The sequence below is a fragment of the Acartia tonsa genome, chromosome 14 (assembly GCF_053477335.1).
Source record: "Acartia tonsa isolate MP-2025a chromosome 14, ASM5347733v1, whole genome shotgun sequence".
NCBI classification, from domain to species: domain Eukaryota; kingdom Metazoa; phylum Arthropoda; class Copepoda; order Calanoida; family Acartiidae; genus Acartia; species Acartia tonsa.
Window position 1 is genome coordinate 6,910,877 of NC_137273.1, and position 23,633 is coordinate 6,934,509.

Sequence of the window (23,633 nt, forward strand, 5' to 3'; positions counted from 1 at the left end):
ACCCAAAGTTTTTAAGAAAATAAGAAAACGTTATTATAAAACTTTGGGTACAAGTCTAATTAAAAGTTAAGAATACATGTCCCTATTTTTGATCTGATTAAATATAAAGTATTAAACTCTGCTATATAGCTGGAGGCCCTGATATGTGAAAATTAGAAAATTAAATTTTGTATATATCTTCTATTTAATAGCATTTAATAAGCATATATCTACATAAATAGAACAATTTTGTCAATAAATAGCGAAATATGAAGCAAAAACAACAGTAAACTATATGGATAAGACAGTGGCCGAAAAAATGTATATCTTTCACTAATGATGATACATTAAATAACCTTTTAGGTAAATTACGATTTGTAGTTGAAACGTTTCAACTTAATAAATCAACCAATCAAATTCAATAATAGCCTCTAAAGTTATTGAGAAAACGAATGAGCAAACTTTATTATTAAACTCTGGGGACTAGTGTAATAAACATCCCAATGTCCCCTCCCTCCCAGGAAAAGAAACAGAGAGTCAAATAATTTTCAAGTATATATAAAATAGCTTTTCTAAATTTAAGCAATTCACTTGCCTTTTATTGGACATTTTTTAAAAAGTAATCATTATTTTTCTTAAAATCCTAACTATTTAATGGTAATAAATAACATTTACAAAGAGTTTGCATGTCTGTCTGTCTGTCCGTTTGTCTGTCTGTCATTGTATCCCACGAAATGACAAAACGAAGAAATGGCAATAATCAAACATGATGGTTGAAGAGTTCTTTAGAAATTAAAAAAAATTATTTTAAAATAAAAATAAAATAAAATAAAAAAGATATTCTATTAATCACATCTTGTCTGTATGTCTCCTTTTCATTTTACTTGCTAGGTACCCAAAACAGTACCCAAAGTTTTATATAAACGTCTTCTCATTGGTTACACTAAAAACTTTGGATACCTACTTCATTAAATCCTGGCTCAAAATAACATTGTCAAAATTGTCATTGTATAAATTTTCGAATGGTAAAGTTTGTTTTATCATCATTGGGGATGTAAATGAATTTGTATTATCTTTAAATTTTCTGCAAATTGTGCTGTTTTTAAATATTTTATAAATTTTTTATTTGATATAATTGTCCTTTTTTACCAATGAATCCGTCCCAACTATTTTCGTTGATGCCTGTCATAAAAATTCATTACTTCAAGCACTTATTATCATTCTTAAACCGAGGGAGTGCGAATAAGAGGGCGAGAGAGAGAGAGACAGAGAGATTGGATGAGAGAGAGAGAGAGAGAGAGAGAGAGTGAGGGAGATTAGATGAGGGAGAGAGAGTGCTAAATCATCGACTGATCGTTTTCTCTCTCCCACAAAACAAGGATGATAAAAGTCCATAATGCGAAGTCATTGGTCAATTAAACCACAAATTTTAACAATAAAGATTTTGCTTTTTTTATATTTATTTCATTTTTAAAGGGGCCAAAAAGAGTTTGAATTAATAGTTCGATTGGAATGGCAGTTTCCCTCAGTTTGCCTTTTTGAGCACAGAACCCCTCCACTCTCTCTTAGGCTAGTTTAGGTTATAATACAGGGCATCCCCGCATGGTTGGTGCCACCTGCAAGTGTTGGGAATAAAGAAAAACTACCCTCTTCAAATCATCTAAAAAGTAAGGGTGTGTTCGCTAGGCCTTTTCAGGGAAACAACTTTGGTGATATATTAAACATAATATGTTTTATTATGTAAAAAAGCAAATTTTTGAGAAGCCCCGCTGTCTGGTAAAAAAAAACCTAACACAAAAGGGAATCATTATCTTTTCTTTTTTATAATAAAAGAAAAGTCATTTGTGGACAAAATTGAAAATTGCAAATTGTACATCATAAAATTTGAGATAGAGGGATAAGTATGTGATTTTATTATCAAGGCTACTTTACAGTTTACATGTCTGCTAGTAGTATGTTTGTAAGTCTGTTTATATAAAAATTAGTAATCCAAAACAATTAAAGTAAGAAAATTTACTATTCTTCTTGTTTAGAAATAGATTTCAAAGCTTGGCATTACATAGATTGTCAAACATTCAATTGTCTACCTTTCAAATAAGCCAGTTTCATTAATATTTTTACAATATCAGTTAAGCTTTAGAACTGCATTTCATATTTATGGAAACATTAATATTCCTTTATTTTGACAAAAATGTTGGAGTGTGAATTTAATTCCACATATTTTCACATCCAAATAAGGTTTCATATTCGCAAAAGACAAAAATGAACTATGTAGCTATCTAAAGATGAGAAGGGCAAGAAGCATTCTGTGTTGTAGTAATAGTTTAATAAGCTTTTATTCTGTGATACCATTGTGGAAGTGAATGTACTTCCAACTGGAATGATTATTACTTATTGAGGAGTTATAATCATGAGAAGGCCTCCAAAAAATTTCATGAAAATTTGGCGGCTTTGATTAATTAATTTTTTATCCACCGAAAAAGATTATTTACAAAATGCCCATAAAACTTTTAGATTACAAACTAAAATAGAAGAATGGATATAGAATTCTTGAATATTGTGCGAGTTTTTTTTTTAATCGTAATTAGATGTTTCTCCCAGCTGGCTAATATAAATTTAACATTAATCCTTATGTCTTTACCTCATCCCCTCCCTTAACCATGGAGGAACGTATTGACAAATATCTGAGAACTATATTAGCAACCTAAATGGACGACAAATTTCCCCTGTCAAAATATACAATTATTCAACATAAGAAATACCTTGGCCTTGGAACTGTTTGGGTGACATGGCTGCGCTGGACAGCGCCTTGGCCCGTTCCAGCAGCAGCAGCTCGAGGCTGGAGGACCCGGGAGCCCCGCCGGAGACAGGTAGCCCACCGGGCAGTCCTCCGGTGGAAGATGGAGGTGTCAATTGGGGAGGTAGGTTCATAAATAGTGGAGATAGGCCATCACGCTTCAAATTCCTAAAAATATAAATTTTTAAAATCCTCTTTTTACAGACAAATGAGCAAGCAACGGAATAACTGAAAGACGGGCTGACAGAAAGAAAACAGATAGATAGAAAGACAGACAGAAAGACAGATGGAAAGACAGACAGACAGAATCATAGACAGATAAAAAGACAGATGGAAAGACAGACAGACAGAAAGAAAGAAAAACAGAGAGCAAGTCAAAAAATTAGTCAAAAGGGTTGAAATGTTAGAAAAAAGACAGATAGACTGAGGGATGGAAATTATTAAGACAGTTATAAAATAACTAGAGTTGGCTCGATATAATTATCTCCCTATTGGCTAGTTTTCTATATGCATATCTATTTCTCAATAAATCTATTTTCCTCACCCGGCATTACTATCTAAAAAAAAGTAAATATTCAATAATTTAAATGATTTTAAAAAGATTTTTAAAATTATATTTTTTTCTTTACATTACCATCACCAAAGGGTTAATGATGATGATTACAATTTTAGTTTAATATTTGAACACACAAAGTGTCGCCACAATCGAATTCTTTTAAAACAGAGTTTTCTTAAATCTATTATATTATAAATTTAAATTTTCTTTTTTATGATTAGAAATTAAATACATCAATATAAGGTAAATAGCAACATGAAATGAAAATAATGAATTTATTTTTAATAAAGTAAAATAATGGGTCTTATCGTTCTAGCCAATGAGAGTTTATTATGGATTATTGGAGCACTATGAGTTATATACTTATATTCCTTGGAAAACTTGAGCTCGTTTATAGACATTTATTTCCTATATAGATCTGACATGGATCTTGAAGCAATTAAGCAGGCCGTTTTGTACATGTTAAAAATTGGAAGATTTCATTAAATAAAAGTTATTGCAAATATACTTAGTAAATGAGAGATAAATCTAAACAAATTGTTAAATACAATAAAAAATCTTTATTCTGATTGCCAAACCATAAATATCTTTTTAAAAATCACTTAAAGTTTTTTCAACCAAATAAATAAAAATTAGAATTAGATTTTTTCTTTGGTTATTTATTAAACCATTGTGGTTGAGATGCTTAATATATCTTATGGCGTTCTTTAATTAAATTAAGAACTATTAAAAACTGGGTACTTTTTATTAAAGTCTTGATTGGGCTGTACAAAATAGCACTATCCATTTTTGATTTATCATAATTGGGAATGTTGTATATTAAGTTGTTGTTAATTATATTATCTCTAAGATCCTTTTAAAAAAATTCTACTTTTGATATTAAAAAGATAACAAAAACTTTGTCTTATTTTCGATTTAATTGTATGACGTTAGTAGCAAAGCATTTGATTTAAAAAAAACATTGTTATTGCAAGAAAAGTCTTGATTGTATTTAAGAGCGTAGTAGTAAATAAAGTGTATATTAGTTTGAATTGTATCTTCATATAAAAAGATAGATAAAGAAATTTATCAAGAAAAAGTCAATAACTTAAGTTTTAGAAAAAGGAGATGATGATATGGATATAGAATACGTGGATATTGTGAGAGATTCTCGCATACCTTGATAAAATATTTCGCCCAGCTGGCTGATATAACAATACCCCTCCCCCACTTATGACTTTACTTATACCCACCCCTGGCCACTGAAGGACATATTGACCATTATCTGAGGACTATATTAGCAACCTAACTTAAACTGACGACAAAATTATCCTGCCACAACATCCACGTATTCTATATCCATTAGTAATTAGAGGATTCCTAGACTAATTATAAAATATATCAGAAATATACTATTTCTCGTATTCATTCGAATCCGGTGGATAGGAACCGGTTCTTATCCATACGAAAAAACTATGTCTAGCATCGTATTATATCCAGCTTTCTACGAAAATATAAATGTACAATCATAAGATTAAAACCAGTTTTTTTAGCTGGTGCCTTCGGCACCTCGGGGCTAAAAAACTGGTTTTTATCTTATAATTGCACATTCTATATCTGCGGAAAGCTGTTTATAATACGATGCGAGAATTAACTATTATCCTATCTGTAAAGCAGTTAGCTTTTTTGTCTGTAACGAGGGATCATGCAAACCATTGAAACAATGTGATTCTCCATTACAGTGAGGCTTCTTATATATACGTGGAAGGTTTTAGGCTATTTTGATTTTAGATTTAACCCTTTGGATGGTTTTAGGTTTTTTTTTCTGCCCCATGAAATAATAAATAAGAGCCCGCTAGATGCTGAGGCCGCAGCCTTTAGTTAAAAATATCATAACATTATTTTATTTGAAAACAAATCATAGTAGTTTTTATTTCCTAGTGTTGTTTACTTTGAAAATATATTTTTACTTTATTTTCTCTACATAATAAAGTAAGTCCAAGGATCTTATGGGATATGACGATGGAAGATAAACTAATGTACATTCCCAACAATCACAAACAAAACTTCCCCTTCTGTAGTTAAAAATTATTGGTTAAAAAGTTTGGACACTGCTTGTACAATCCATAAGACCAAAGTTGTATGCTAACAAGTTATGAAACTTTGGTTACTAGTATAATTAACAGTCAAATGTCCCCAACCTCCCTGATATCAGTCCAGTGTCCCCAACCTTCCTGATATCAGTCTAGTGTCCCCAACCTTCCTGAAATCAGTATTCTTTAATGTTTATCTTTCATTATAAGTTAATGAAGAAAATAGATTTGGACCATGGGCATAGGAAAAACAATGGAATAGCCATAAAAAAATAGAAATATATCCATTTTACTACGCCCCCTAGATGCTTCTAGGGGTATTTTAGGGGGTAGGAAGTCAACCCCCCCCCCCCCCCAATTTTTTTTCTAAGTTTTATAAGAAAATTTGAGGGAAATTTTGTTCTAGGGTTGATTTTCCTCGGGAGAGAGGATTTAACCTCCCCAAAAATAGTTATAAACCTTCCCAGGACCTATAGGAAGCTTCACTGTAAAAGAGAATCACAACAGTTAGGCGGTTAGCGAGATCCTTCGCTACAGACAAAAAAAGCTTACTACTTTATCTATTAAGATATCATTTTTATTCAATTAAAAAGCTTTTGTTTGGGTAAAAAATAATGTTCCAATTATTATAATATTTAGATATTGAAAACAAAAGATTATATCACTAAAATGTGTATGACCCTAATTAAAAATTAACTATCAAAGTTTTTTGTTGATGTATTATGTATATAAGATAATCAATTGTTTTCTAAAGTAATTCAGGAGGCTGATTTGATCATTAATTTTTCAATATATCAATTTATCTCCCCTCTCTCTCTTTTTTCTTCCCCTCTTTCTCTTTTTTCCATCCAATAAAGTGAGAAGTTAATCGCCTTTAAACAATAGAAAACACACACACTGAGAAAGATAGAGAGAGTAAAAGGGAGAGAGATAGAGAGAAAGGGAGGAGAGTTTTATTATATTTGATAATTAGTTTTGTAATCTTCTTATATGGTTAGCCCTCCCATAGGCTATATTATACTATAGCCTTTCAATATATTATATTTCTACATTATAGATACACTGTTAAAAATTCTCTGTAATTTTTAGTAGCGAAGCTACTCTATAATTCACTTTGTCCGTCCGTCCGTCAGTCAGTCCGTCAGTCCGTAACGCTATGGGGGAAATGGGATTTACTCAGCTCCTATAAAAGATAGAATGCTGAATTTTTTTGACAACATTCCCATTATTAAGGAGCACAATTGACTATAAAACATCATTTGCGGTCGGACCGATTTTTAGCAGGTTTTAGGCTATTTTTATATTTTTCACATTTTTCTCCATATCTTCAGTGTTTATGGTCCGATTTTCAAAATTTTCTCAGTTACAGATATCAAAATTAAATTTCCTGTCGTTTAAAGAAACAATCATGAAGGCCAGACTGCCTTTTTAGCAGGTTTTAGGCTATTTTTATATTTTTCACATTTTTCTCCATATCTTCAGTGTATGGTCCGATTTTCAAAATTTTTTCAGTTATAGATATCAAAATTAAATTTCCCGTCTTTTAAAGAAGACAACTATGACGGCCAGACTGCCTTTTCAGCAGGTTTTAGGCTGTTTTTTTATATTTTTAACATTTTTCTCCATATCTTCAGTGTTTATAGTCCGATTTTCAAAATTTTTTCAGTTGTAGATATCAAAATTAATTTCCGTCTTTAAAGGAAATAACCATGACGGCCTGACTGCATTTTTGGCAGGTTTTAGGCTATTTTTAAATATATTTAACACTTTTTTCCATATCTTCAGTGTATATGGTCCGATTTTCCAAATTTTTAAAGTTTTTAAGGATTTAAAAATTTAATTTTTTGTTGTTTCAAGAAAACAACCATGGCGGCCAGACTGCCTTTTATCAGGTTTTTGGCTATTTTTATATGTTTTACATATTTCCCAAGATCTTTGTTTATATTGATCCAATTTTCAAACTTTTATGGGATATCAGTATCAAAATAATTTTTCCGATTGTTATGAGCATCTTTAATATAATTTACTTTGACCATCGTCATCATACAAAATAAAACAAGGTTTCATATTTATCTTATCCAATAAATCTATTTTTGATTTTAGTAAAAACCTTTTAAATCTACCTGTACGTATTCCCATCTACGATTTTTTGTGCTTCGCTACTTATGGATGTTGTCATCCTTGTTTTTTAACGTTCCTTTAATAATCTAAATTGGCATTTCCTAAGCTGCTATGTAGGATAAAAGTCTTTTTGTCCTTTTTTGTAAAGCAGTGGGTTTTTTATTTGTCTGCTAACCACTGAACCCATTGAATTTAAATTATCAGGGAAGCTTTCACTAGATCCTGAGAAGGTTTAGAGCTGTTTTTTGTCTACTCTCTTTCATTTTATACTACACTTTTATCATTTAAAATTCTATAATTATTATTTTAGCGATACTTACTTAAACTTCTAAAAATTCTATGAAATTGTTTTTTCTATCAATTAGCACATTTTCTTTACAGTGTATTATTACTATAACATAGATCAGAAGGATTTAAAATAGATTTCCAAAACTAATTTTAACTTAGATAGGATATTTTTATAGCTAATATTATATCATTTGGGATAAGATTAATTATTCTCTCATTGACCTATCCATAATAAACACTTACATTAAACTATTCTTGATATTAATTTCAGTCTGCTGTTTCAACTGATCTTGTAACTGCTGTATCATTCTAAATATAAATTAAATTAATTTGTTGATTTATTTTCATTAAAAAGTGAGGATTTATCCTTAAGATTCTATGAAGTTGACACAAAATGCCTATTTTTTGGAACGTTCAGGGTTCTTAAGGAATGAGACAATGGACGATAAAACTATGTACATCCCCAATAAGGATTAACAAAATTACCCAACTTGAAGGTGAAAATTATTGGTTAGATCCAACTAAACAAAATTTTATAATACCCAAGGTTTTTTTTTCATCAAACGAATTAGAGAACATGATTTTAAAACTTTGGTTGCCAGTATACTTAGCAGTACAATGTTAACTTATGAATTATACTGTGTCATAAGAGAGACATTAAAAATTCTTTGCTAAAAATTTGTTTCCTAAAGGTATTTAAAATAAATTCTAATTGTCTCTTATAACTTTAAATATAGAAATGTAAACGTAATGAATGATCAATTAATTAAAATGCCTGACAAAATTTCATTATTTGTAAAATAAAAATATAAAATTTCCAAGATTTGCGACAAAAAAGGCCTAATTTCGAAAGTCATTGTTAATTTATTTTTTGCAAATCAAAGATTGGCGTCTACTCTGGCCAGTTTTATTTTCTTTTTGTGGAGAAAAACCCGCCAAATTTTTGATTGCAACATCAGATTAATGTCTGGAGGATTTTTGGTAAAATCAAAAAGTAATTGCTTTTTAACTCAAGTTTTATCATTTTTTCATCAAACTTAGGCCCTTTTGACTTCAAATTAAAGTTATTGTTGCTTTTTAAATTGTTTTGTAAATTATACTGGTACCCAAAGTTTCATATACACATGATCGCATTTCTTTGCCTTAATACTTTAGTTACCTGTTCTTGATTGGTTGGTTTAAACTAGCTTTTTAAAAAGGGAGGATTAGGTTGCGCTCAAAATCCGTAGAGGTGTGAGTTTTAAGGCTTAAATAGTAGTAGAACGATAATATTCACTAAATATGTGTATTTCTTATTGAAAAGAACTATAAACAAAAAAAAGTTAACATAAATTTTTATCGTTATACTACTCTTTTTAAAAGCGAAGCTTTTCTATAATTAGGGTCGGTCCGTCCGTCCGTCCGTACGTCCGTACGTCCGTACGTCCGTACGTCCGTAACGGATAGCTTTTTTCGTTAATTTAGGCATGTTAGAATTGTCCTATCGATTTCAAATTTTGCATGGTGATTCCTTTAATAGTTAGGTACGATTTAGAAAGCGTAGCAACTCTATAATCATCACCAAAATGTCCGTACGTCCATTTTAAACCTGTTGATTTTTTTACTTTTTTATCAACAAATTTTTATGTGATCTAATCATCCGATTGATCTGATTTTTGGTATATTGATTCCTGGGACAACAAAGTATAATGTAATAAGCGAAGCAACTCTATAATCAAGTCCTAGAAATGTAAGTATGTCCATAAACATTATCCTGAATTAAGCAGTTTTTCAACACATTCTACTTACAATTTTGCTTTGACTCTTATACATTTATATTATGATTATTCAGTTCTGACACTATATAAGTGTTAATGTCCGTTTGTCCTACTGTTTAAGTGCTTCGCTTTTATATATTACTGCGCTACTTAAATGTATTTTTAAAAGCGAAGCTTTTCTATAATTAGGGTACGTCCGTAACGGATAGCTTTTTCCGTTAATTTAGGCATGTTAGAATTGTCCTATCGATTTCAAATTTTGCATGGTGATTCCTTTAGTAGTTAGGTACGATTTAGAAAGCGTAGCAACTCTATATTCATTACCAAAATGTCCGTACGTCCATTTTAAACATGTTAATTTTTTTTACTTTTTTAACAACAAATTTTTATGTGATCTAATCATCGGATTGATCTGATTTTTGGTATATTGATTCCTGGGACAACAAAGTATAATGTAATAAGCGAAGCAACTCTATAATGAAGTCCTAAAAATGTAAGTATGTCCATAAAAATTATCCTGTATCAAGCAGTTTTTCAACAAATTTACTTACAATTTTGCTTTGACTCTTATAAATTTATATTATGATAATTAAGTTCTAACACTATACAAGTGTTAATGTCCGTTTGTCCTTCCGTTTCAGTGCTTCGCTTTTATGGATGTTGTCATCCTTGTTAACTTAAAACCTTTACGGAGTATTAGCGCAACCTACTCCTCACTTTATCAAAATCTACAGAAGGAGAATTCAGCACACAATTTAATCTTTAATTGTCTTATCTCTTTAAAATCAATGAATAATGAACCAACCTAGATGCTTCTTCATTTTCTTGCTGCAACTTTGTAATTTTGTTCTCGGATTCACGCTTCAAATTTTCTAAACTGTTTTGCAGCTCGGCCACCCTGGCGGTCAAACTTTCAACCTGAAATAATAAAAAAATATATTCTATGCCTCTTTAAGTATAAATCAAAAGTTGGGAAAAAACATATCTATGGAAGTATTCTTTCTTGTTATATTAAGATATCTTAAAGGATAAGACAATGGGCGTTAAATTAATGTACCTCCCCAATACGATAATCCTAAAGCTTCTGAAAAACGAACAAGATAACGTTGTTATAAAACTTTGGGTACCAGTGTAATTTGCCAGCCAAAGTCCCCTCCCTCCCTGATTATATAATAAACTTGATAACATAGTTTTGGCCACCCATCTTGTAATCTAGCATTCCCAAAGTTTTTAGTCATAGTGATATAACAGTAATTTCGCAGCACTAGCCTTATTAAGTCTGCTGTAATATTTTAAAAATCTTCAGAATTATCTTAGTATTGTAGAGTCTATATAAAGTGATTCATTAATTTTCTTACATTCGCCCCCCTATAGCGAGGGGCGGGCTAATGGGGGAGGGTTTAAATATATTAGATTGGTTGTTTCGGATTATAATTAATGTATTTTATTTATATATGTAGCATATTGGCTTATGTTTTATAAAAAAAAAAGCCAAGCGTTAAACCTAATTTGCAGCATAACAACAAAATGTATTAAAAATAACTTTAAATGAACAGCAGAAAAGTCCTAAATTACATGAACAATCCGAAACAATTGGAATCAAAATGTAATCATCTAAATATGAGTTTTTGATGATAGTTTTACCTTTAAAGCATTTGCCAGTTTTATCAGGGTAAAAGGGTTAGTAAAAATAACACAAATAAGGATCATATGTCTTTTTGGCATGACCGACGTACCGACAGTCAAAGTAAGTTGTATACTGGATGCTGTTTAAAAAGAGGTTTCTTTACACAAAAAAAAGGAATTTATCTTAAATAACATCCAAGAATTCAAATTTTCCCCTCACGGAAAGACGGACTGACGGACGTACGGAAAAACAAAGTTAATTATAGAGTAGTAAAATCAAGGCTATATATTAGACAAACGTTTTTTAAATTTATGACAGACGGACAGACATCAAGCTACTTTGTATTATAGATTAAAAGATATTTTCTAGTTTATTTAGTTATTTGTTTTTTCCTGAAAAAATACTTTATTACAAATATACATGTAATAACTATAAATTAAATATATACATTCAAAATAGATTAGTGTATTAATTAATCCAAAAACGCTGAATTTTAGCTTTAATTTTTAGCATGTAGTTTTCGTAATATGAGTTTTTTATGATAAAAATTTGTCGGATATTTCGTCAATAAAACCGTCCATTTCTTGTTTTATTTCATTCTTCAAAATTACAAGAGGATATTGTCTTTTTACTTAACTTCCTCGGCCTGAGTGACCCAGTGCGAAAGTAAGTACAAACAGGCCCTAATTACAGAGCAGCTGCGCTACTCCAAAAATATTATTATATTTATTGCTAAAACTATAAGAACAATAAATGGTAAAGTGAGCATGTTAACTTTTTGCCTCAAAACCATCATAACAAAAGTGGCACAACATTTTTCATCTATTAAAGGGGAAAACCATCACAAATGGCCGCCAAAACCACAAAAAAATCTCTTTGTAATAGCAAAACATAAAAAAATTATTTCCTCAAAACAGGTGAAAAGGTATTTGAGGTTTTACAAATTATGTCCAGTCTTACATAAAAATTTGAATTTTGATACAAAATATTTGCTGTTCTACTTGAAAAGTTGCTGCATAAATATTGGAACATCACCCCCATGTTTCCATTTAGTTTTTGTTTGAACCAAACCAATTTTTATCCAAGAATAGAGACACAAATATATTTATTAACAGGGTGTTCCCCCAATAAATGTCAGAAATTTGTGAGAAAAATATTTACAAATGTCTGCCTGGTAGGTTATTAAAAAAAGGATTGGCTGTGCTGATTCCTAAAACAATAAGGCATATTTAAGCATAAAACGATGTGGAAGTTTAAGGTTTTTCTGGCCTTGAATTAAATTATTATATCCAAAATGAGAAAAATGAGAAAAATTTTGTTCACCCTGTATAAATAAATACACTTACAAGGACCATTTCTCTTATTTCTTTTTATATTTTTTTATCAAAACATAATCATATGTCTTTTTTTCTTTTAAGACTTTTATATCAGTTTTTTTACATTAAATAGCTATACTCCTACAAAATTTCTTATCTTGAGATATTTTTGGGAAAAAATATACTGTTGAATTTATTACTTCTCAAAAATAAACACCATGATTACAGTCCCCAAAGTTTTGAAGCAAACGAATTAATTGAATCGAATTAAATAACCACCATAAAACAAAGTCCAATGTCCCCTCCCTTCCTGTCATTTCCCCCAAGTTTTTTTTCCTAAAAAATGACATATTACTAAATTACTAAATACCTTTTTGTAGTTTGGATAATGTCCATTATATTGATTAGTTTCTTGTTCAGGGGATGGAGGAAAAATAAAACAATATTTTAGAATAATACTCAATTTTTTCATTCTCTATTTTATTTTTGTTTTTGTAATTTTCTGTATCATTTATATTTTTCCATCATTTTTTTCTTTCTTATTTTCTTTTGCTCCCTCAATTACACTTTTTTCTATCTCTTTCTCTATCTCTCTCTTTCTATCCTCCTCCCCTCTCTCTCTCTCTCTCTTAATCTCTCTCCCTATCTCTCTTTCTCTCTCTCTTTCTGCATCTTTCCTTTTCTATCTCATTATCTTTCTTAATTTTTATTTTTGCTTTTCCCTATATCCCATTTCCCCTCCCCTTGTTAACTTATAACAAAAAATCTCCATGTAGTAATCGATGAAAAAGTGATTAGTAGAGCCTTTTACATCTACATACATAATACTACTTATTAGTTTTTACCTTAAAAAATTGATTTTTGAGATTGATCAACCAATTAAAAAACAATCTATAAACATGGGATATTGTATCTTTTTGGTAGAAGCGAAGCTGCTAAAATTCCGAATATCTGTCTGTTAGTTACGACAGAGCATTTCTCGAAGATCTTTCTGAAAAATAGGCATCTATTCTGTATTTGTGGACTTGGACTTAAACTAGTTATAAAGAGGCTTTGCTAATAAATGTAAAAACTAAAAACCTACCTTATTACCATTCTCAATATTGTTATTATAAAAAATCTGGTCGTCTTCCATATCCTCAGAGTCCTCCTTCCCCTTTACTCCTCCCTCCTCCTCTCTGATGCTCTCTCCCCCTAGTTCTTTATCTGCCCCTTCCACTCTGTTGTCCCCCTCCCTCTCTCTGTCCCCCTCCCCCTCCTGTCGCTCGGTCATACTGCTGGTGGGCACAGCGGTCAAATATTCTGGTCTCTAAAAAAAATAAAAAAAAATATTAGATTATAAGAAGAGTTACATGCAGACAGAAAGACATACAAGGTGAGGTTCTTAAGAAGTTAAATTTCTATTTCTTATTCAGTAAGCTTTGCGTTAAATGTAATTTTCACGACTGCTATTACACATAGATGTCCGTAATTTTTTTATAGCTTCCCCTGACCATCATCTAGGCCTTTAACGATCATAGATTTATTTATATAAAACAAGGATAACTATGTCAATTAATAGGGCAGCTTTAGAGGCTAACAATTTCTTTGATAAAAAAGAACACTTATTTCTTAAATATAATATAGTAAGGGGATAAAATTAAAAAATTGAGTTCAAAATGAAAAAAAGTCACAAAACTTTCAGGTCTAAAATACTTTAATATAATGAAGGACTCACAGACCACGTACATATCCTTAAAATAGAGCAGCTGCGCTACTTAAAATTATATTGAATGACAAGTAAGAGTTTATTCTAAAGTTGTCTGCTTTATGCAACATTCATGAAAATACCAGGGATCCAAAGGGATAAGATAATGGACGAAAAATTGATGTAATTATGATAATCAAAATTATCCTTTCTGTAGATTAAAATTATTGGTGAAAATTTTGGACACTTAAGGTGTAACCAAATAAGGATATAACAAATTTCCCCAAAGTTTTTAACCTACAAATAATAGATCTAGTTTAAAAACTGGGTACAAATGTAATTTACAGTCCAATGTCCCCTCCCTCCTTGTGAAAATACATACATCAATAAACTAAACCCACGCAAAATTGCCGGTTCTAAAATAGGATAAAAACTTAATAATTACAATACTATCCCAGCCTTTACGATTAAGTATGAAGATATATCGCTGTACCAAAAATGTTTCTTAAACCGGATTCACTTTCGCAAATTTTCTTAGTCGAGCTCACTTTTGAAATTCAAATTAGAATACTTGAATGAGAGCAAAAAAGAAAGTGAACTTTAAAAACTTTTGTAATAATTCATCAAATAATGTATTTTCTACTTTTCCTTTTTTAATTGCCTATTTCTGTTAATAAAAGTCATTGGTGGAAAAGTTCTGACACTGTAAAACAAATGAAATTTTAAATAAAGTCACCAAAGTTTTTAAGTCAACGAATCAGAGAACATGTTAAAAAAACTTTGGGAACCAGTATGATTTATAGTCTAATGTGTCCCCCCCAACTGTCTTTAAATCTATCTATTTTATTATTTTATCTATCTATCTATCCCCTTTTAAGACAGCCCTTAGACAGAACACTTAAAATCCACCCACATATATTTTAAACAAAACCTATTCAAAATTTCTGGCTTGCATAAGGGATTTTAGGGGACATTGAACAGTAAATTAAGATGGTACCCAAAGTTTTATAAATAAGTTCTTTTTTCATTACTTTACTTTACTAATTTTTGGGGACTTTGGGGTTGGTTGATCAAAGTGCAAACATTACAACCAATAATTCTAATCTGCAGAAGTGGTCATTTTGTTTATTACAATTAATGATAAATAAATTGGTAAAATTTTACTGCAATTTCAAATATTTAATTTTTAGTAATTAATTTGTTTCTAGAAAATTTATATAATGACTTAAATTGTCGATAAAAGCACGTTTAAAAGGTTTATTTTCCAAAAAATTGAAAAAAATCTATTTTTTCTTTTTAAAATCTTTTATTATTAAATTAATTCTATCATATAATGTAGTAAGGTTTTTTGTCTGAAGCTAGAGGCTGGGGGGCCAGTAAAACTTAAAGTACAACATTTTACAAAAAAAAATCTCAATTTCAATAACAAATATGTAAAATGTGAAGGAAAAAAAAGAAAACTAGATTGAAAAAAATCTACACATGTTTGAAAAAAAGTAATGACAAGTCGAAAATTGTTGGATATTTCTATCAAAATCTGGGATAGATATTCTGAAGAATAATAAAGTAACAGGATGTGTGTCTGTTTGTCTGTCTGTACCGAAGGATCTCGCTAACCGCAGAATGGATCGGGTTCTCCTTAACAGGGTAGCTTCTCATAGGTCCCGGGAAGATTTACAACTACTTTGGGGAAGCGTATCACCACCCTCCTCAGATATATCGATAAAAACTTTAATAAAATTTAAAAACGCCGCCTTGTAAACATTTTTGCAATTAGCTAAAAACATAACTAATACCATCTATTTGCGAAAAAAGGGGCGAAGCCGCTAGTGTTATATAATGTATTAATGCTTGTACATTAAGATCTCGTTAACCACTGAACCGATTAAGTTCTCCATATAATTTAAGCTTCTTATAGTACTCAAGGTGGTTTAACAGATTTTTGCTTTTTGTAGTGGAAGATTTTTTAAAATTTAAGCTTTTACAAAATACTATATACCACTCTTTTATATAATAAAATTAGATTTTTCTATTAAAATTATGACATTTAATTTTTAACTTTAAATCGAATGATATCTCTATATTATATTGCTATTATATTACTTTATTATCAATTTATAATAGGAAAAGGTGTTTTTATTTTATTTATGAAATTACATATACTATCAAAATATTAAATTATAAATATACTTTTTATTTACTTTTTTTACTGGATTTTTAATAGACATCCTATTACCTTTAACCAAACATCTAATGGTGATTCCTAGGGCAAATAGGCATGTTAGAGCATAGCTTCTTTAAAATCAAGTCTTTAAACATTTTTTATTTCGTTACTTATGTTTTTAATAATTATTTTTATTTTTCAAAGTAAAATCACTAATACACAGTAATTCAAAATGATATTGTATGATTCATTGAGCTTCGCTTTTATATATGTTGTCATCCTTGTTTTAAAATAAAGTTATTTATTTTAAAAAACGAAGACATTATAAACCTAGTTGACCATAAAATTGAAAGCTAATATAAATTTTCTGTTTATACCAGGGAAAAGGGGTAGGACAATGAATGAAAAATTAATATTTTGCTTTCTCAAAAATGTTAAGTGGTGACGTTTTTTATTCATATTTTTATTATGCCTGATTTGTTAGGATATTTTCATTTCCAGTATGGCTTCAAAGCTGATTAAAATCCGCTGGATTTGAACCGGTACTCAGCCTTACTGAAAAATCATGTATAGTATCGTATTACAGACAATTTTCCACTAATAATAAAATAAATACCAGCTTTGTTATTCCGGGCTTTCGGACCTCGTGGCTAACAAAATTAGTTTTTTCATCGTTTATCCATGATTTTAATAGGGATGTGTTTGTATGTGTTAATCTAGCTAGACGTTTTTAGAAAAATTAAGTTTGTCTTTAATTGTTTTCTTTTATTTCATAAAATTAATAACATATCCAGAATTAATATTCCCTCCTATAACGTTATTTTGATAATGGTCTTTTAGTTATTTTGGCTTCTTCAAAAAATGTATATAACAATTGTTTGAATATTAAACTATCCAAGCAATTTCTACTAAATATGAGTTGGTATAAACGTCTTGAGGATAAGGATAAGTTTTTTTAATGTAATTTCTTTAAACATTTAATGATTGGAAGTTTTCTCGAATCTTGACTTCAATATATGTCTGTTCCGTTCTTTAGTTTGTGTACAAGAATTCTTGTAACTAAACTGGCTTGTTTGACTGTATGTTTGAAGTTTGGTTACAGGGATAAGGTAATAGCAGATAAAATAATCTTTTCCTTATTTGAAAAAGCATATTTTGTAATGGCACTTTCATTAAATCTTTAATGGATGGTTCAAACGAGCTTTATCAAAGTTTTTCCATCACAAAGTATAACCTACAGAAGGGATAAGTTTATCATCGTTGGGTATGTAAATCAATGTATTTAATGTCTTATCCCTTAAGATCCTTGCATCTGTTGCCATCCATTTACCTATCTCTCCATCTCAAGCATTGAATGTCTGTTTGAAGGCACATATAATGGTCCTAAAGAATTTATTCGTGACCAAAGGACCCTTTTCAAATCAGTCAAAATAAAAAGTCGAGTAGTTTTTTAGTGCCCATTCATCTCAGCAGGGGGGCGGGGGATGGGGGGTTGTTGTGGTATTTGTTGTTGTAGGAACGCGGAGGGAGGGGGGGGGGTGCGGATGGCCCACTTTTTACTAGTGAAATGGGTTTGATATCAGAAATATAGATTTGCTATACATTTAGAGAGTTCTTTTTAAAAATAAAACAGTTAAATATCTATTTAAATTTACATCCCCAATAATAAACAAAATTAACCCTGATGTAGATCCAAAAAATTGGTGAACTTTTTTGAAACGACTACCAACCAATCAAGATTTAACAAAATAACCATATTTTTTAGGCTAACATAAAAGAGTGTATTTGTATTTACAGGTTAAATGCTAAAACCAATCTACATTCTTCCCCCACAACGCAATGCAAAGAAGTAGGGGGTTCATGTATGGGTTGCGATATTTTCTAGCTAACTCTGTTGTCAAAACTAGTTGTATATTTATTTGCTATTAACTAAAATATCTTTTTGCCCTGTTGACTTTTATAACTATTTAAGAAGTCTAAAAAATATTGTTTATTTATTAAATAAATTCAGAACAAAATGAAACTAAAAAGAAATGTAAAAAGGATGTACATACATATAACCATTTACATTTGTGTATCTTTTTTTACAATCAACCCACATTTTTCTGCCATTTAAAACATCCAATTTTTTAAAAGCAAGACATAAACGAAATAAATCACCAATAAATATATTGGATCTTATATGTAAAAGGGTAGGATGTTTCTCAGTGTGTGTTTGTACAGAAAGATTTCACTAACCGTTTGGCTGCTTTTGCTTTCATTTACTGTGAAGCTTCTTATAGGTCATTTGAAATTTTATCTTATTTTTTAATAGGGTATCTTCCCTCTCCAAGAAAAATCGCCCTCAATTTTTTTTATCTTTTTAAAAGTATGATATAAAGTAAAATTTAGGCCTCTAGGGGTGTAGCCGGTAGCCAGTAGCCAGTACTAGTGCTAGAAACTATTTTTACTTTGGTTCAATTTAACTACTTTTTCCTATCTCCAATCTTTCTAAAATGCATAAACACCCCCCATTTTGTGTTATAATTGAAAAACGGTCAAACCGTATTAGCGAAAAATGTTTTACAAGCACACAAAAATATAAAAATATACACATTAAGCCCGCCTAAAAACAGCCCCCAGGCCCTTTTTTCCATTCTTTGCTAAGATTTAACCAAAAATAAACGTTGGTTTTCTGTTTTTAGTTGTTAAAAATTAAGGTTTACTTGCAGAAAATGAAATTACTTTTTTTTAAATTAATCATAAGCAATAATAGTTATTTATTGCAACGTATTATAGACAACTTTCCACAAATATTAAAATGAAAATTAGAAAACTTAAACCAAATTGTGTTGATTTTATTATTTTTATTTAATATTTGTGGAAAACTGTCTGTTTTAAGATGTTGTACATGGTTTTTCAGTTCTAATCCAACGAATATTTATCGGTTTCAAAGCCATACTGAAAAATCTTTGTAAAAACTAAACCAATAAAAAGTTAGAAAACCGATAGTTTTTCTTAATATTAATACTCCTATTATGTGGTTTAGCATGTTTGCTTTAATAGATCAAAATTGTTTTAACACATTTTGAAGAAATCTGTTAAAAATATTTCATTAACTGTAATAAAGAAAAGGTTTTCCATTATGGCTTCAAAACTTATTAATATCCGCTGGATTAGAACCAGTTTAGAGCCATACACTGAAAAATCATGTATCGTATCGTATTAAAGACAATTTTCCACGAATAAAAATTTAAAATCACGATATCAATGCTATTCAATACTCATTATAGCCAACTTTACAAAACAAATCTTATAATTTTTCTTTTACTAACCGCGGAAAGCTGACTTTAAAACGATGCAATTAACAACTAAATTTTCGTAATTTTATAAAAGCTACGCTTTTTAAAAGACGCAAAACATTTTGTTGAGCAAAATATTGTAATTTATAATTCTTAGAGACGTAAAAAGGAAAAATCATTTCCTTTAGAACTTAAATGAACAACAAAAACATATTTTTTGCCATTAGTTAGCACTACATAATATTTTTAATATTTTGCAGCGAAGCTTTTCTATATTTAAGGTACTTACGTCGTTCGTAGTAAGATCTAAATTTAAAATTTTAATAAACAAACAAATTAGAAAGAAGGTGTATCAACTTTTTTTTTTATAGCTAGCCGGTTCTTTTAGTAAGTAGTAGATGTAAAATTTTTCATAGAATTCAGATATGCAATCGGTTTTTTTGTAGACCTCTTATTTTTTAAGTAATTTAAGTTTTTTAAAAAAATAATTAAGTCGGATTTAAGGTACTAAAACGCAACAAAATAAAAGAAGAAAATGGCCAGTAAGAACAAAAAAAGTAAGATCTTTAATTTGACACCTTACTTTTAAAATTCTGTTGAGTAATTATTGAAAAAATCTATTTTTTTAACCTCGGTTTAATAAAAACTTTAGACCTAAATATTTTCTCAAACAGACATAAAAAACATGGGTTCATATATACCTTTAGAATCAGAAAAATATTACGAATCCATTGTAAGCAAAATTGAAAAAAAGTAAAAAAATTAAAAAATTAAAAAATGGCCAATTGTATTTTTTGTTCTGGCAACACTATCGTCTTCCCTTTTTTACCCCCTCTTTACCCCCTCTATACCCCCTTCCCATTTTTATACTCAATTGAAGAGTTAAAACGTTGCCTGTACAATATAATATGATATTTTCATATAATTCCTTTTATTGTAGTTTATAAACTACTAGCGGCTTCGCCCCTAGCCTCTAGGGGCTTTGCCCCAAGAAGTTTAATCAAACCAATTTTTCGTATTTTAGATTTAAAAGAAAAATTTAAATTTTTTTTTTTTTTTTGGGGGGGGGGGGGTAGTCGACCCCACTATTTTAATTTTAGTTTTAAAAAGAATTTTTTTTTTTTTTTGGGGGGGGGGGTATTTTTCATTTTTGGGGGGGGTTGGGGGTGTCCCACCCCCCAAGAAAAAAACTTAAAACCATCTCAGGACCAGTAGGTATAATCCCTGAAAAGTAGAGCCCAATCGGTTCAGCGGTTAAGCTTCAGACGGACAGACAGACATCGTTCTACTTTGTATTATAGATAGGATCATTTATTGTTTTATAATAAAACTAGCGGCTTCGCCCCTAGCCTCTAGGGGCTTCGCCCTATATAGTTATGGGAAGTCAACCCTCCTTAATAGAAATATTCAAAAAAAATATTCTTTGTTTAATTACTCTGTGGTAAAATTAAACCCAGGTTGTGCGCTTTATGCACAAAAATTTTAATTTGTACAAATTAAACCCAGGTTGTTTGCCGTATACACAAAAATTTCAATTCGTAAAAATTAAACCTAGGTTGTTCGCATACACAAAAATTAAAATTGAAAAAAAAGAATATTTTTATTTTTTTTGTCGGGGGGGGGGGGTGGATTCATGGGGGCTTCGCCCCATGTTGCAGTGGGGTTCCCCCACCCCAATTACTGGTTTTTGTTTACAAAAATTTTAAGAAATTAAAAATTTTGGAAGTGGGGATTTTTCTTATTTTTGGGGGGGTTGGGGTGTCCCACCCCCTAAGAAAATAGCTTAAAACCACCAAAGGACCAGTAGGTATATTCCCAGAAGGGTAGAGCCCAATTTGATCAGCAGTTACTGAGATTTTACAAAAAATGTAAAAAAAAATTTTTGGGGGGTTGGATTTTTTTTATTTTTGGGGGGGTTGGGGGTGTCCCACCCCCCAAGAAAATAGCCTAAAACCACAACAGGACCAGTAGGTATATTCCCTGAAGAGTAGAATCCAATCGGTTCAGTGGTTACCGAGATCTTAAGGGACAGACAGACAGACGGACAGACAGACGGTCAGACGGACAGACGGACAGACATCAAGCTACTTTGTATTATAGATATTGTAAACTTTTTTTTCAATTTTGCTTACAATGGATTCGTAATATTTTTCTGATTCTAAAGGTATATATGAACCCATATTTTTTTACTTGTGAAATGATAAAATTGAGTTCAAAGTTTTTATTCTCGTGGGTTTAAAAAAATCGATTTTTTCAATAATTACCTGACAGAATTGAAAAAGTAAGGTGTCAAATTAAAGATCTTACTATTTTTGTTCATAATGGCCATTTTCTTTCTTTTTTTTGTTGCATTTTAGTACCTTAAAATCGACTTAATTTTTTTTTTTAAAAACTTAAATTACTTAAAAAATAAGAGGTCTACAAAAAAAAACGATTGCATATCTGAATTCTATGAAAAATTTTACATCTACTACTTACTAAAAGGACCGGCTAGCTATAAAAAAAAAAGTTGATACAACTTCTTTCCAAATGTTATTCGTGTTTGCTTAAAAAGATTGCTATTATATTAAATGGATAAAGAATAAGTGGATAGATTCTCGTTTACACTGGTGATATGCTTCTTCCTGCTGGCTAATATAACGATACCTCCCATTGTACCATCCCCTCCACCCCTACTGGATGAACAAACTTACCAATAAATGAGGACCATTGTAGCAACCTAAACTAACGAAAACTTTCCCCCGTCATGATATCCGCGTATTCTAAATCCATTATTGAAAATCTCTCAAGGTGTGCATTTACTTCCGCATATTTTAACATTCGCATAGTATTTCATAATCGCAATAAGACACACTAGCAAAAACATACGAAGAGGTGTTTCATTATGATATTGAAGCAATGGTAAAGGAGCGGTTTGTGCTGTTGTAATAATATGAAGTTTTGATGATTTCATAATGTGTTACATGAACGGAAATGAATGTACACTATCTGCTATTTTTTCTTTCTAATTTCTTATTAAGCAGGTCACAGGAATGGACAAAAATAGTTTTGAACAGGGATGGGCGACAAATTGATGTACTTCACAGTTATGATAAACAAAATTACCCCTTTCATAGGTAAAGATTATTGATGGAAAAGTTTGTACCCACCAATCAATATTAGATAAAGTACCCTTAGTTTTTCAACCAAGTAATGATAAAAGTTTAGGTAATAGCATATTTTACTTTCCAATATCCCCTCCCTCCCGGATTTTAGAATATTGTACCGTGTCGCTGGTGACAGTAATGTTTTTTCTCCTTGTTATTCCAGTCTAAAAACAAAGTGACAAAGATTGATGCTCAAACTAGTTGGGACAAATTTTACCATCACAATTTTTCCCTGTGAAAAAAGTCGTAATTTGCTTTAATTAGACCTTTTGTATTAATCTAAAAAATTCAACAATTATTAATAAGTAAACTAATATATTTCTTATTCTTTTATAAACAACAAAAACATTAAATCGTTTTTGTTACTCCTCTGTTTTAATATTCTCTGTATAAATTTTCCCTCACAAAAGTTTATATGAGGGGGGATTTTAACTATCTGTTGAAAAATTGACTTTAAAGTTAACATTTCAAAGAAAAACAAATAATAAGAAAAAATTTTAAGGGGGGGGGGGAGGAAGCAATACCCCCTTATATTTCTTTATATGTATATGGGAGTGTTTCAGTTTAATTGTACACTCTACTAAATTTTTTGTTTTAGAGGGAGTATCAAGTTTTTATGGTGCTTCGCGCAACCCCATGACAAAATCCAATACACGCGCCCCTGGTTAGCTTTTATAAAGTTGTACCTTTTTATATTCATAAAAATTATGTGTTAAAGTCATAAATAAGTAGGCAAAAAACATGCTACCTTAAAAATAAGGCTTTTTTTCATGGATGGAAATATTTTCTGATAAACAATTGAGAAAGTAAAACAACTGTAACATAAAATAAGTAAACAGAAA

General features: G+C 30.3%; 1 protein-coding gene across 2 annotated transcripts in view; it reads right to left on the minus strand.

Moving 5' to 3' along the window:
• LOC145306535 (homeobox protein cut-like) overlaps positions 1-23,633 on the minus strand; it is a 97,886-nt gene that overhangs the window by 44,943 nt on the left and 29,310 nt on the right. For both annotated transcript variants that reach the window (XM_080148705.1, XM_080148704.1), the window contains exons 4-7: positions 13,598-13,822; positions 10,376-10,488; positions 8,057-8,122; positions 2,742-2,944 (exon numbers count right to left, since the gene is read on the minus strand). In XM_080148705.1, coding sequence (XP_080004831.1) covers positions 2,742-2,944; positions 8,057-8,122; positions 10,376-10,488; positions 13,598-13,822 — 607 coding nt within the window. The remainder of the gene's footprint in view (positions 1-2,741; positions 2,945-8,056; positions 8,123-10,375; positions 10,489-13,597; positions 13,823-23,633) is intronic.